Source organism: Zophobas morio, unplaced genomic scaffold (assembly GCF_036711695.1).
Source record: "Zophobas morio isolate AGI-343-1 ecotype UQ-CSIRO unplaced genomic scaffold, CSIRO_AGI_Zmor_V1 ptg000024l, whole genome shotgun sequence".
NCBI lineage: Eukaryota > Metazoa > Arthropoda > Insecta > Coleoptera > Tenebrionidae > Zophobas > Zophobas morio.
The window spans coordinates 20120859-20136124 of record NW_026972129.1 but is presented as its reverse complement, the minus strand read 5'-3'; the positions used below and the strand labels follow the sequence as shown (position 1 = coordinate 20136124).

General features: G+C 35.8%; 1 protein-coding gene across 5 annotated transcripts in view; it reads right to left on the bottom strand.

Annotated features, from left to right (window-relative positions):
• Positions 1-15266, bottom strand: part of LOC135134978 (irregular chiasm C-roughest protein-like) — a 198854-nt gene that overhangs the window by 6573 nt on the left and 177015 nt on the right. For all 5 annotated transcript variants that reach the window (XM_064063905.1, XM_064063907.1, XM_064063909.1 and 2 more), the window contains 2 exons: positions 1513-1946; positions 873-1152 (listed from right to left, as the gene is read on the bottom strand). In XM_064063905.1, coding sequence (XP_063919975.1) covers positions 873-1152; positions 1513-1946 — 714 coding nt within the window. The remainder of the gene's footprint in view (positions 1-872; positions 1153-1512; positions 1947-15266) is intronic.

Genomic DNA, 15266 nt, shown 5'->3' with positions numbered 1-15266 from the left:
TTTTTCTGTAAATTAAATTGTAGCTCTGAGTAAGAGGAAAGTTCTTTAGAAACGTCGACAATAAAGCACATAATAAAGAAAAAAATTCAATTTCGCTTTATCCGTAAACAGTGTAAAAAAAATAGGAACGTGAACAACACCTTGATTGTGAACTGATTTGATCACAGTCTAGAATTGTAGAAATGCTAACTCACACAAAATAGTCTTCGTCTTATCACGATTTTTGAACTTTTGTTTTTTTTACCCATTTTTAATAAACTTCTGAAAAACTCAATATACCAACCACTAACTAAAAATATATTTGAAATTGTCAGTATCGATAACATTTGTTTTTCTCAAGATGAACAAAATGGGTTATGTTAGGTATTATGAATGACTGCAATGTATTAAAAATTTGACTGTTGACGTGAGTAAATTATTTTGTTCCAAACAAGAAAGTTTAATTTAAATGTTAATCGTGTCAAAACTAAGCAGTTGTAGCTCCGGTAGTAAAGTAGAAATGTTTTGACAAGAACAGATCAATAAAACGTCGCAGTAGACATAAAAGCCTCCGGACAAGTCCATTTGCGAATTTAGGGGAAGGAAACTGTACTGGTGGTACCTCGTGGTTTAGTCTAACAGTAATCCCTGATCCACAGAAAATACAGTTCCTTACAAAGAAAATCACAATGACTTAAATCATTAAAATATTTACACCAATCCTCACAGTGCCAAAACTTTGCTTCATCAGATTAATTTGTTTGAATTTTGAATTTGGGGTTCAATTAATGATTTTATTTGGTTGTCTAGTAAGTATATTTCAAAACTCAAAACATTCGTTGTAAAGCAAATTTTCATAAACTACTAATAAAAAAATACAAAAATGTACTTACAACTAATATCTAAGGTCTCACTTTCTTCGCTTTTTCCAACCGCATTATGTACTTCGCATTTGACGATAGCATCGTGATATTTCCTGGTTGCATTGTGTATCACCATTTCGGTCGTGTAGCCTCCAACTGACGGCTCATCGTTCACGAACCACCTATAGGTGACGTCCGCAGGGTTGGCATCGGCGTGACACCCAAGGCTGACCTCCGCCCCTTCAGGAATCCGCCCGTTTGGGGAAGCTCCAGATAAAATAGAAACCGTCACCTTCGGTGCATACTTCACCTGCCAAAAAAAGATAAAGTTTACAGATGTTTTAATTCTCTGGACAAAGAATATAGTTACTAGAGCAGAAATTTAAAAAATCACACGGTATAATGTAAGAATAGAAAACTAGAAGATACAAGGAAGCGATAACTTGTCCTCTGCTTTTCTGTTTATTAGAATCTGAAATTTACATTTCAAGTTCGTTTAGAAATAAAAAATCTAGTTCAGCGTACTTTCCCTAGAAGCAGACACCCGGCCATATACATAATATCCATAAACGCGAAATATGTGAGTTCCTCCCGCCGCCACCTCCCACGGAAGCCCCATTTAAAAACCCCACCCATCCATCACCACACCAAGTTCGTAAACCCTACTGACCTCCAGCTTCAATTTAGCCGATCTGTGCGTCCTCTCCGCCGTGTTCTGGGCCTGGCAAGTGAACGTGGTGTTGTGGTGGTCTTTCCTGGGCGTCAGTTTCAATATCGACTTGGCGGTGAATCTCCTCCCGTCCGACAGTTCCTCCACGATATATTCAATTCCGTCTGTTAGGACGTTTCCCAGGCCATCAATCCACGTTATTTCCGCCGCCGGCTTGCCGCCGTGACTTATGCACTCCAGTTCTATTTCCCTGTCTTCCGTCGTGACCAGGTAATCCCCCTGCACGATCTTGGGCGGGTCGGGCGGCACGAGCACCGTCACCGTGGCGAAGTGGCTGCGAATGCCGGGCTGGCCCTGGGGACCGGGCGACACTTGGCATTGGTACTTGGCGTCGTCGTCCAACATCACAGGGTAGATGTCCAGGGAATAGTCGCCTAAACAAAATCAAAAACTACTTCAGACAATCGAATGGTAAAAGACTGACGGGGACGGGAATTGAATAAGCTTAATTTAGACAGGCTGAGAGAATTCCGATGGGGTACGGTGCTCGGGTTAATTTGGAAGTCGTTGCGAAGTTTCTAGACGGGCCAGTGGCGCAGCGGGCTGAAGGTTCGAGCTAAAAATCCCAGACTCTCTAGTTTTAATACTCGGGAGAACAGGCGGATTTGCGTAGAAGTTCGATGCAAAATCAATCGAACCGCGAAGTGAGGTGTGAAACGAACACGAAATAACGGAAAAGTTAAGACATTGTCAAACATAGTTAAAAATTTAAATGTATAAAACTGGCAATATCGTTACCCTAGTTGTCCAAAATTGGTTTAATTTGTATTATTTCATTAAGTTATTTATATAATACGTATATTATCAAAAATGGGGTTGCTACAGTTTGGAGACGACAGTAGCGACAGAATAATAATAATAATCATAATTATTATTGTCCTATCATTACTTGGTCTTAGTCGGGCCGGTCATTTCCGAATCAGTGGTGGGTCTTAAAATAATAAAATTTTTCACATAGATACTTTGAGAATAAAAAGCCTTATCAATGGGTCGTTTATGAATCTAGGAAAGGCAATGTAAAACTTGACGGGTTTAACAGAAAATTGTAGGTTGTCATGCATGTGACAACATTTTCAGGAGTTACGTATGCGATTGAACTTCGATTTTTGTCAATCCGGTGTATTTAACATTGTAAAATGTTGCTATTTAGTCGCGTTTGTGTTTTTGATTGTCCTCCACGTTAACGATGGTGACGTGTCGCTGTCCAGGGTAAATATGGCGCCGCGAGTGTCCCAATAAAAACGGTCCAAGTGATTGGCGCACCTACAACACGTAACGAGTTCATAAAAGGAGAGGCTTTATTACGGTCCTGCGAAAACGTTTTGTTCTACTGGGAATTCTAAAGGTTAATGCTTACCTACGTTTTAAGGGAAAGGTCTACAATTTTCTACAAATTGCTAAAAAGACACTGATATTAACTCTTTCCACTTCTTTTATGAGATACTGTTTTTTTACGGCCTCACGGATATTATGTTTTATCATTATTGGCCGGAGACACTAACACATTTTTATCTTTTGCAGAGAGAATCGTCGCCTATAAAAGATTCCCCCGTTGACCAATCAGACCCAAATGGTGTTTATTAAAATCCCCTGTTTAGACCAGCCTGCGTCGACCATTAAATCTGCACGTTTTCTTTTTACAGCCACCGCTGGAAGTGAACATGGCTATTAAGAAACTTTCAGAAATTTACCACAACTACGAGCTCTATCATACTGGCGGAGGAAGATGTAACACAAGTATAGGATATTTTCGATTCTCGCCCAGTCTTTAGCGGAACTTTACGATTTTTGTACAATAAGTAATGTTGCAATTGCACGCGTCATGACCAACTAGAGCAGAAATTTAAAAAATCACACCGTACTTTGCATCGGAAAATTCTGAAGCTTTCGAATGCAAGATCAATACTGCTGGTTTGATATTTATGATATGAATTTAAAACCATGGCCACCACATTCAAGTTAAAAATATCCCTACAAAAGTATTCGTTAAATTATTAATTGCATCACGAACTTGAATCTGACTGGCTTCGTTGAATTTGAATTCACCTGTAGTAACTACATAAGTTGTTAATATATTCCAAGTTCGATCTAAATTTGACTTTGGTATGAGCCCTTTGGTGGTCAAAGTCGACAGTGTGTTTTTTCTAGTTCTTGGGCGTGGTTGACTTTTTTGCTCACCAAGTTATCGCATTTTCCAAAGTCGCGAGAAATAATTTCAGTTTCGTGCAAAACTCCTAATTTAATTTTCATTCGTTTCTCCAGCGTGACAAGCGCCTCTTGAAGATACATGACATTTAAATAAGATACCGAACTCTGGCATCCCACACAAGAAAGTTGGGAATTTTTATGCACCAGATGGCGTCTCCTCCCCGAAGTTCTCTTTAAGAAACACTTCGCAGCAGATTCTCCAGATCGCCGTAGGTGTGCTAACTTTTCGTCCACAGTTCGTGATTTCGTTTGTGAGTAGTGTTTTCCATGAAAGGCGTTCCATGACGGCGATATTTCGTCCGCACCAACTTCGGTTACATATATCAAAGAGCCTGCGGGAAAAGGAAGCAACTATCGCGCTCCCGAAGGAGATATTACTTGAGTGTCCGGATCATACATACAGGGAACAACACGCCGGAGTCCTGCCTCGGCATAACCTATGACATAACAAGCAGCAGCGCTCCAGTAGACTGTCCTGTGCAGATAACGGCCCTTACGGACCACTCGGACAATTATGTCGTAAAAAATAACAGCACCATGGTCTTGGCGGGTCAAATGATCGTTGTTATCCCAATTTGCGCCGAATTTACGGCACAACTTGATGAGTATTGGAGAATGGCTACATCCACTAGCTGAATTATGACGGTCTGATCGCGTTATCTCACGAGTAACTATATTAAGCAGACCTTAGCAACTTTAATGGAGAAATTTTATTACGGCTTAAGTACACGCGAAGAATGTCGTTCATCTGTGTAAGTGCTCGAATAAGTTTAATGGCGAAAGTAAGGCACGTCGCGGGGCTATATCGCGATAAGCTAGAGGCGGGTAGACAGAGAGGGCTGAACCGAAAAATTTACAGTCGGGGCGATGATGTGAGGCATTGACCGGAGATAATAAACGAGTTATTAATGCCATGCGACCCTTGCCACCAAATAATAACACTTATTACCACACTAGCAGACATAACAGGGACCGGTCATCATTATATATACACACACAACTGCATTTGCCAAATATATCCAATTATAGATGCAAGAACACTCAAAAACAAAAATACGGTTTGGTTATTATGGTTTTACCGATGCGCTACTAACACGAGCGCTCTGCGGCTTTTCTGCTCCAAGAACCACGTTAAGCTTGCACTCGACCACATTTCAGCTATCTTTTTTCGGTATTATCCTTGGAAAAACGGGTTTTTAAAAGAAAACACGTCAAGCATTTACGGAGACAACAGATCGACAAGATCACAATTTTGATGTCATAAGTTTGAAAACAGTTACACAAAAATAAAATTATGTGTTTCACAGATATTAAGTGAACTTAGCACAGCTTATTATACAAAAAAAAAAATACATCATTCTTCAATCATAAAATACCTAGTATCAAGATCCTAATAAATGCGAATATTAAGTATATACAGTAATAACTAAGTAGAAGTCTAAGAAGATCTGATCATGTATTTGGGTTTTTCTGGTATTTTCCAGAGTAAATGTACATGAAAATTGGTTTGTTGCAGATTATAATATATAATGTCGATTGAGCATACAGTATTAAGTTATTGTTTTGTCTTGAAATAAAAAAAATAATTTAAAATTGTAGATAACATGTGAGCACAATAAATTTCCAAATATCACAACATGTCATAAATGGAAGCCTCAAAATCTCCACGAATCAAAACTCGCAAATTTCCTTGAAACAATCTCTTGTCGGAACCTCAAAGAAAAATGAACAGCCGGTATTTAATTAAAATTTATGTAAATCGATGCTTACTGCCAATATTTCCCTTCAAAAGTTGCAAGACCCTTGTGTCAAAGCGTATTTAGAAAAACATTCAAAAAATGTTATATGGGACAAAAATACGCTGAGAAAAAATTATGTACACAGAGACTATTTCTAGTATTAAAGAAATTGTATAAAACCAATTTATACATTTTGTAGTGGACGAAACTTCTGATGCTTGAGGGCGTTACCTTGCCAATCTAATAAATCCACTCTTTAGTAATAAGTAGTAACCAACGTGGTTTATACACCTGTTTCTTCATCGAACCGACATAATACAGTAGATAATCTATGTAAGTACAAGTTAGTCCGTGACCTGTTTAAGGTCGTTAACTGTAAACTTGCTTCCTACTTCATATACATACTTTACGAACTGTATTGCCCATACATTTTCAATGGGATTAAGATCAGGAGTTTTTGCAAGTCGTGGTAATAATTTTACATTTTCATTGTAGCCGTTTCTTGGACAGAAATCGATTTTACTATATCTTATTTCCGACAGAATAGGCGACTAGGCGTCCCTTACGATTTATAAGTTGAAAACAGTGGTGAAAACCGCTGTCCGAAATTTGCATAAATTTGCAGACATTGGTTTTAAAAGATTCGTAACGAAAATTTTCAGAACGTTATTAAAAAAGCTAGGTTAATTTACCTCCCTATAAAAATGTAGGCATACAAAATACTCAAAAATTATATCGTGATAATTTTTTGTGCCTCACCTTATATCTCAATGAGCACAACAAAAACAATGAATAAGATAAATACATAACAATTTAAAGTTAAAAAAATCAATAGAACAAAAATCTAGGAAGCTCATCAATACTAGGACTGCAGAACATGCCATTTAAAAAATAATCAATAATTCCAAATTAAAATGAAGCGAGTTTTTCCATGTGACATGTCAATTTTTAGGTTATTCTCGAGTGGATCGAGCTGGAAAGTTATTTTCCACTAGCTGTATTTTTTCGATTGAATTTTAAATACACTTAAAGACGAAACCTGCACTTGTGAAAGTGACTATGTTGTGTGTGCTACTTTAGACACAGCCACAACTCCAAATTGCTCCAAACCATATTTCAATACGACATATTTAACAAACAAGAAAATGAACAAATTGCTGGAAACTAAAACATCAAACCATTAATCGAAATTGAAGCATATTCGTTTCAGGGGAAACTCGGAGGAAAATTCAAGAGTCGCAGCTGTAAATGGAATTCAGGGTACGACACTTAGTGTGGGAATGAGCAACAAAGCAAGCGTATAAAAGCTATAAATAGAGAAAAACAATTACATTCCAGTAATTACAAAGTAAAACACGGAAGAAAATCTGAAGCTGCATTAATTATTAACGTCTCTATTTACATGAGGTTTGTGATGTTGTGTTCAATAAAAAATAAACAATCATGAAACATATAATCAAGAAAATATCGAGGTCTCTTATTAGTTACCTGCTCAAATAGCGAAAATAAAACCTTACGGTTGACTTATTCTGATTGTAGTTTTGTTCTGGTAGTGTAAAGGTGTGTGTATTTGTGCTATTGGCAGCTCTGTAGTGGTTTATTCAGTCTACGCACAAGTTTTGTCGACTTATTGTGAGAAATCACCAGAGAATATACCAATACGGGTTTAGCGCAGGCTGTTCATGCGACTTTCACGTGATTACTGCATCTACTTGGACGATTCAATAAAATCGAAAATTACAATATATGCAACACGTGGGTTAAAGTCTTATTATATTCCACTAGTTGCATAAATAACTATTAAGTCTTGCGTTGTTCACGAGCCGCCACAGTCGTTCATTGCGCCCGAACATTTTTCTACTTGCGAAAGTTCGTTCGCTAAATAAACAGCGTAATGGATGGAGGATTCTACAGGCGACCACAACTCGAAATTTGAAACTGCAACTCCCAACTTTAGTCTCATGAGGAATCACGATATTTTATCTGTATCGCGCAACCTACGTATATAAAATTTCAAGAGGGATTAAACTGTCCGCGTAACTTCATTAAACTGTCCTGCCAGTTCGTTGATTAAGTGGATGAACGTTGTACAAATTGAGTGTAGATTTACGCCGATATCTGTTTATACGTAAATGGCGTAATTTATACTTGAAGCTGGTGCATTTTTTATGGACTGGGGTGTTAGGCTTCGGCTTAAATCGCTCCTTGAGGGATGTTTCACTTCTTAATCTGGACTCCTAAAAAATTCAGAAGACGAAGTCAAGGTGTTTTAGTGACATTTAAACGGCACCCGCAGGTGTTATTATGGCGAAGTGTGCAAGTTTGGGAGACTAATTGTGATAGGGAATGGTGAGTGACTAAACAAGTAAATGGGTTCTTAAAATCAGGGTAGGTTGACATTTACGTTATGAGTTTGTAAAACACTAAGGACAATTGAAAGTTGTATTCAATTTGGGTTGCTAAGAAACGAAGTTGATAATTACCGAGTATGACCCAGAGAAGGTTGTAACAAATTACTATATTTGAATGGCTTCATTGATCGGAAAGCACGTAACTTCACTCGCACTTTTTTTGTTTACAGTGTACTTTATATTCGATTATGGAGCTTCTAATGGTTGGGTGGTGATTACCCAATTGTCGTGGGCTTTAAAATAATTCTTTCATGCTGCCATTCATTCAAAGGTCATACACCAAAATTTTGTTTTTTACAGGGACTACTCTACTCTAAAATATATTTAAAGCAGAAATCTCCTTTAAGTACTAATAACAAGGTTAAGTTCAAGTGTTTATGTTTATAGATCGAAAGAATGTCACGTAGAAGTTAGTTTAATTTGAATTTGTTTGTCCCCTTAAACAGAGGACTAAAATTGTTAATTAAGCCACAATCGGACAAAATAAAACACGATATCGGATATAAGGGTTTTCTACGTTAAAAAATCAAGGCGGATTCATAAACTACAAGTATAGAAAATGCAAATATGTTGATGACCATTGATTAAAAAACTTTCATGTCCGACATCATTTTTCTCTGTTCAACTAAGGCATCTAAATCTATAAAAATATAGAAGCTGTTGGACTACAAAAACTCAACAATGATGTGTACCATTCCGACGAAACACTTGTAAAATATCCCGAAATGACTTCAGTCAGACTCCGTGAAAAATATTTTGTATTTATTTTTACACTCTCGTAAAAACAAGCTTGTTTTTTTCTCCGGTTATAATTGTAAAAAAGTGTCATTTTTGGAAGCAACAATATAATTTGTTTTCTTATTATCAAAGTGAATTTTATATTTATAATAATGAGAGCACGTAAAAGGAGCCACTTGAAACGCCCCTGTTCGCGAAGTGTTCTCTGTCTATTTTGTCGTTAATAAAGGACTCGAATATTCTGAGCAGCAAGTGAAAAAATATGAGACATATTAATTTTCCTGAAGCAGGAGCAACACGGCGAGCTTTTGTCGCAAGCTTGATAAGATCCGACTTCATTAGTGGCTCTAACAATTCGTCCGAAATGTCCTCGAAGATTTTTTCCGCTCGAATGTGTCAGATGCCGTACTTTGCATTTATTAAAAGTTATGAAACTAGGTTTTTTTGAAGTTGGTAAAAAAGCGGCCTAAAAGGATTTTTTAAAACCAATTTAAAATTAATTGGAAAAGTCTGGGTTATATGAAAGATCGTAAGCTTTCTTGTGCTTAATTTATTAAGCTGCAGACGATATTACGCGAAGAAATGTTTCTTTGACATTAACCCGATTCGCGTTCGCGGAACTCCGGCGCCGTAAAGGAGCTTAGAGTAAGTGCAAAGCTGAGGAGACATGTATAATACTAGAAACAACTCATCATGTAGCTCTAAAAGCTCGGCTAAAAATACGCCCGGGATATGCACGGCGTAAATACATTTAGTTCCTTCCGTTTTGCATTGACAGAATATAAATGCGCCCCAACTGAGACGATTTTCCTCCCTAAAGCGCGACAAACAAAACTTTTCCGAGTAAATTCGTATCGAGAGTTCTAGGAAATTTCGAATGAAGGTGTCAATGCTTATGTATTTTAGTAATTAGACGGAACTGTTCTAATTAACGTCGCACGCGGCGACCGGTAAACTTTGGCAGTCTAATATTTGTTCTGGGAATTAACAACACGTGTCCAAACGCCCTTCAAATCACAACTTTCTCAAGTTTGTTGACTTCATTGCTGTATATAAATATGGACTCAAGGAAATTACTTGGAAGTTGAGAATCCTCGATGTTTAAGTAGGAGAGTGCGACGATTAATCCTCGGAAAAGGAGAAGGATAATCATCTAGAACGAAAAACTTACCTACGCGCAAGAAAACTACAAATTATTTTACGCAAACGCTCGAGTGGGAGAACTGACAGCTTTGCTCTTTCGGCGCTTTGGAAAAGTTGCCAAGTTTCCTCGGCTTCCGATAAATAAAGACTCGGGAAAAGCCCCAATATTTTCCTTTGTACATAAAAACGGGAAAACCTATTAACTCCGTCCAATCTGTTAATTATTCAATTAACGACACAACACACAGCTTTCTTTCACAAATTCCACAACTCCACTTTTAAACCCATTTAGCATTAGTAACAAAGCTCATTCAATTCAAGGTAAATCCCCTTTGTGTAATTTGTAACCACCTCCCCCGTTGGTAATCTCCCGTTTTCATCAATCAAAACTTTTTTGAAGTTGCTGTTAATAAAACGTCATTTCGAGCGAAATAAATGAAGATTGGATTAATTAGAAAGGCGGGGCAGAAAAATTTCACCACCTAATTGTACCCACAATTCAACCATCAGCAGATTTTTCTAGATAACGAGAATATAGATAGCACGTTTACCGCAGACATCCACAAAAGAAAAAGAAATACCAGAAGTTCATTCAACCAAAATGGTTCGATGGCAGATAAGCAAAATTGCAATTAAAATAAGCGGGGCTTTTTATCAATGCCATAAAGGCAGGAAGTACAACGCTGTTAAGATTTCTTAAAATTCCAACCTCGGTACTTGCAGTAAATGAAAAATACTCCTTCAGTTTATGATTCATTGGAGCGCGCAATTGTCCACGTACTCATTTTCGCGTTTCAGGTCGGTAATTTAGGACAGATTTCAAGACTGCCTCTCCTATAGAAACATAACTCATAAGGAAAAATTGAGTTTCATTTTTGATTGTAAATTTTTCTGTAATTTTTTTGCTTTCAATAATGATATAAAAAAAATTAAGCGATAAAACTTTATTCCATTGATAGCTATTTCACTCAACACGTCGATACAAAACTTTTCGTCCACTGAATGACTCAATGAATAAAACATGACTGAAAATGACGCCCACGTACTCCACATTTTTGAGATCATCCTTTTGATTACAAATCAATACTTAGTACCTAATTTGGAGGAATCTACTTTGTGCGTAATATCATATATTTCCGTCAATCAATAAACCAATGATTGATAACAATGATAAAAAAAACAATTTTTGGTCATTTTATCCAAATTAAAATATACTTAACCCGGCAGCTACAGTAACCGCGGTTGATGACATTCACTTGACAAATTTAAAAAACGACTGTTTTATCCAATTACCTCAATATCCAATTTTCTTTTTATTCTCTCTGTTGATGGCGATTAAAATGTAAATTATTTCAATTTTATTGTTGGCTTCTTTCAATTTTTCTATCAAGCCAAGTATGAGTAAATGTAATAAAATGTGGATTGCTTCTGGCTATAGTCACTGGGGAAATATTTTAATGTATTTCAACTGTATATAAATAACCTGAGCCATAATTTTGAGTCATTTGATAGATGATATAAAACGTATTGAAAATATTTATGTCAGTATAAATATTTATCAGTTGCATCACTTGTAATAGTGACGATCTAAGCGTTATTCATCTAATAAGTACATCGGATGAGCGTGTTTTATTGAGAGCCGGCCAGCAGTAAAAATTTCACGTGCTTTGTAAGGTATTAAAGACTCTATTTATTGCTTCAGTAATAATAATGGTTCAGTTCGGCGTGAAGTACAATTTTGTACATCTATATAATCTGAAGGCATCTGTAAAGACAAAATTTTCACTGAAAAAGAATTAATTAAATCATTTACAGTTTAAAGGAACAAAGGTTGACATATTTTAGAACCCTGCCTTACCCCACATGGTGGATTAAGTGGGAAACTAAACTTATACAAATTAATAGGAAAAAACAAATTTTAGTCAACGAATGTTGAAGAGACCGTACTTAGATTACATTCTTCTATGATAAACCGTAAATACAGCGTTTATAAATAACAATAATATTTAACTTTAACTGCAAATTTCTTTCACTACCCATCACAAACAAGCTGTGATGACTGACGTGTAACATCACTTTGGTAACCTGATTACAATTCATATTTCGAGAAGGCAGCAAAAATCAACACCCGTTTCATGTGCCAATCATCCATAGACAGCTGTGTATGTACACTAGATTCCTAAAATGTCAAAACACCACTCACTTTGCTAAAATTACACAAATAATATTTTTGGTATCACATCACGGTGAAGTGAGTCAAGGATTCAGGTTTTATTTATGTTAATCAGAAGGTTTACGAGGGCTGATTTCACAAAAAAAAAAGATATTTCGGAAGCGTAAAATGACAATTTAAATAGAGAAAATACGTGTTACAACTCTACAATTACATTATTAATAACTAAATCGTTTTGAAATTTTACTAAAATTTTGATAGTGATACTGATAAACCTGAGTTTGTTCATTGGTATGTAGGTTAAATGTTCCAAATTTTAGTGGGTCATAAATGAATAAAATTAATAAAGGTTAATTATTATTATTATTATTATTATTACGTGAGAAACCAGTCGAAAAACATTTCCAGTGTATTTTTTTAACGTTACAGAATATTTTCCAGGAATAAGTTTTTATAAAATATTTAATAATATTTTATAAATGTACATTGTTTCATCTCAACTGATCTGCAATTATCACTTTTAAACCACTATCAAAAGAGATTCTGCAAAATAATGCCGATTTTGGAAAGTTGCAAGAACTTTTATCATTTTTTTAAACACAAAATTGCCATTGCGTGTTATGCGATAATTGATTGAACTAAACCATCTGAGCATTTTGAAGAAATTTTAAATTTGAAATATTTCTCGAAAATTTGGCTTAATTGGTGATTCACAAAATCAAAACCTCACTCCTATATGAAACTAAATTCCGTAATTTAGGTCAGAATTTTACGAATACAAAATCTCAAGTTTAAATGTTACAATAATCTTCAGTTGAGGAATTTAGTTGTTTTCAAAGACAAAAATTTCCTAAATTCTGCGTTTTTATTTTCTTTACATCTATTTTCTTTTATTTTTACTTTCCAAGCGTAAGCTAAGGAGGCAGTGTAATAGGGTCCGTCCGACAAATGGCTACTTTCATGTTTTGTGGACGTTTCATGACCCCTACAGTACGAAACAAGTCTATCTATCAGTCTCTCATTTACCTATTGGTCATCTGTGTCGACATTTATTAAAATGGCATTAGGGGCACTTCTGAATCAAACTTGTTAAATTTAAAGGGTGTTAAATTGTAAATTTCCATAGTAACGAGTTAAATTCGTAAATCTAATTGGCTGTTTATTTTTTAACAACCTTTAAATTTTATTCTACCCAACCGATTGTTTTAAAATTGTATGTGTGTTACGAATATCGTTGAGAGTTATGGTGTTCTGAGGATTTGAGGAGTATGGTATTCTAAGGATTTGAGGATTGTTGTGTTCTGAGGATATGAGGATTATGGTGTTCTGAGGATTTGAGGATCATGGTGTTTTGAGGATTATGATGTTCTGAGGATTTGAGGATTCATGTGTTTTGAGGATTTGAGGATTATTGTGTTCCGAGGGTTTGAGGATTCTGGTGTTTTGAGGATCTAAGGATTATGGTATTCTGAGGATTTGAGGATTATTGTGTTCTGAGGATTTGAGGATTATGGTGTTCTGATGATTTGAGGATTATCGTGTTCTGAGGATTTGAGGATTATGGTGTTCTGAGGATTTGAGGATTCTGGTGTTTTGAGGATTTAAGGATTATGGTGTTCTAAGGATTCGAGGATTATTGTGTTCTGAGGATTTGAGGATTCTGGTGTTTTGAGAATTTGAGGATTATGGTGTTCTGAGGATTTGAGGATTATGGTGTTTTGAGGATTTGAGGATTATGGTGTTTTGAGGATATGAGGTGATGTAAAAGACTAATACAAATTTGTCTGATCATCTCCACTAACACTGTAATGACGTCACCTTTCTTAGTAAACGTTATTTCAGTTTGATAAAATAATATACCCCTGCATTTGTGCTTTATGAATCTACCTTCCTTTTGTTTATTATTAATATAATTTTTAGTGTTTAAATTGCGCGGTTCGAACCACGGCGGCGGTTCCAATTTTTTTATTGATCAAATCAAGAACGGTGCACCTCATTTTTTTAATAGTAGTATTACCCTGCACGAAATTAATCCGCCTGTTTCTGGAATGTTGATTGGAATATTTTACAATGGGAAAACTCACTAGAAATACAGACATAGCCTTGCGCTCTACCAATGAATTATAATTAATCCGTTTCCAAGGACAAGTGCACTTCGAACCAAATATAAACAAATTAACAGCGTGTGTTTTCGTAATATAATGCCTTCGAATCATAGGCAGTGGCTCTGTATGAGTGATTAAAGTATGATACATTAATGAATTCAGAAAACAAGCTCCACAAGAATCTCTACAAAAACATATAGCTAAAGGACATTTATAGGATGTCAATGATGTTATTTAGCTTCTTACACTGTTCCTGGTTCATAAAAGTTCGCAAAATATTTTTTTTTATTTTTCAAAGACGTGGGTTTCATTCAGGGGCGAGAGAAGTCTTGTAGAAATAACCTTCGACCCATTTTTTTTAGTTTCTTTTAAAAAGTATACAATGTATATAATCTTATCAGTTGTAGTGTCAGTTATTATGTAGTTGTTTTATAGGAAACTAACCTGCTTTATCAATATGTTTTTGGAGCATTGTTAATCAAGTTTCCGTTTCCTATCATTAGTGTAGAAGTGCGAACCGACTCCGCGCCAGACCAAATATAAACAAGTCAACAGAGTGTGTTTTCGTAACATAATGCGTTAGAATCAAAGGCAGTGGCGAAGTATAGGTGATTAAAATATGATACATAGGACACTATTTAAAAAGCGTTGACAATCCACGTCACTGGAATTGGCAATATTGCGGTAAGTCTTATGGCCTCTCAGGTTTTAATTGTAAATGCTATATTTCTTACACAGGTAGTAGTTTTGAAGTAATTCTGTTATGTACTGAGATAAAACAACTTGTCTATGAACTAAAAAATTTAGTGTCTTGAGAAATTGATTGTCAAGATTTTCATAAATGTTGAGAGAAAAGAGTAATAAGGAATTTAGATCTTTTGTATCGAAAAAGTTGTTGCTTTTCCGGTCAAGTGAAATTATTTTCAAAATTTGGGAACATGAAAAATTTTAAAAATAAAAAGAGCTCAAGACTGGGAGCGCTAAAATGAAGAAAGAATGTTTTTGAGGAACGGTCCATGGTGATAGGCGAAAAAAAAACAAGAGAAAGAAGAATAAGGCGGTTACGAAAAATGAGAAAAACATTAGACCAGCAGCTGTATTCGACAATGGAATAAAAACTGATTGTTACAGCAGGATATTAGGCGACTTCGGATGCTGGAAAACTCAAAAAGTAAAA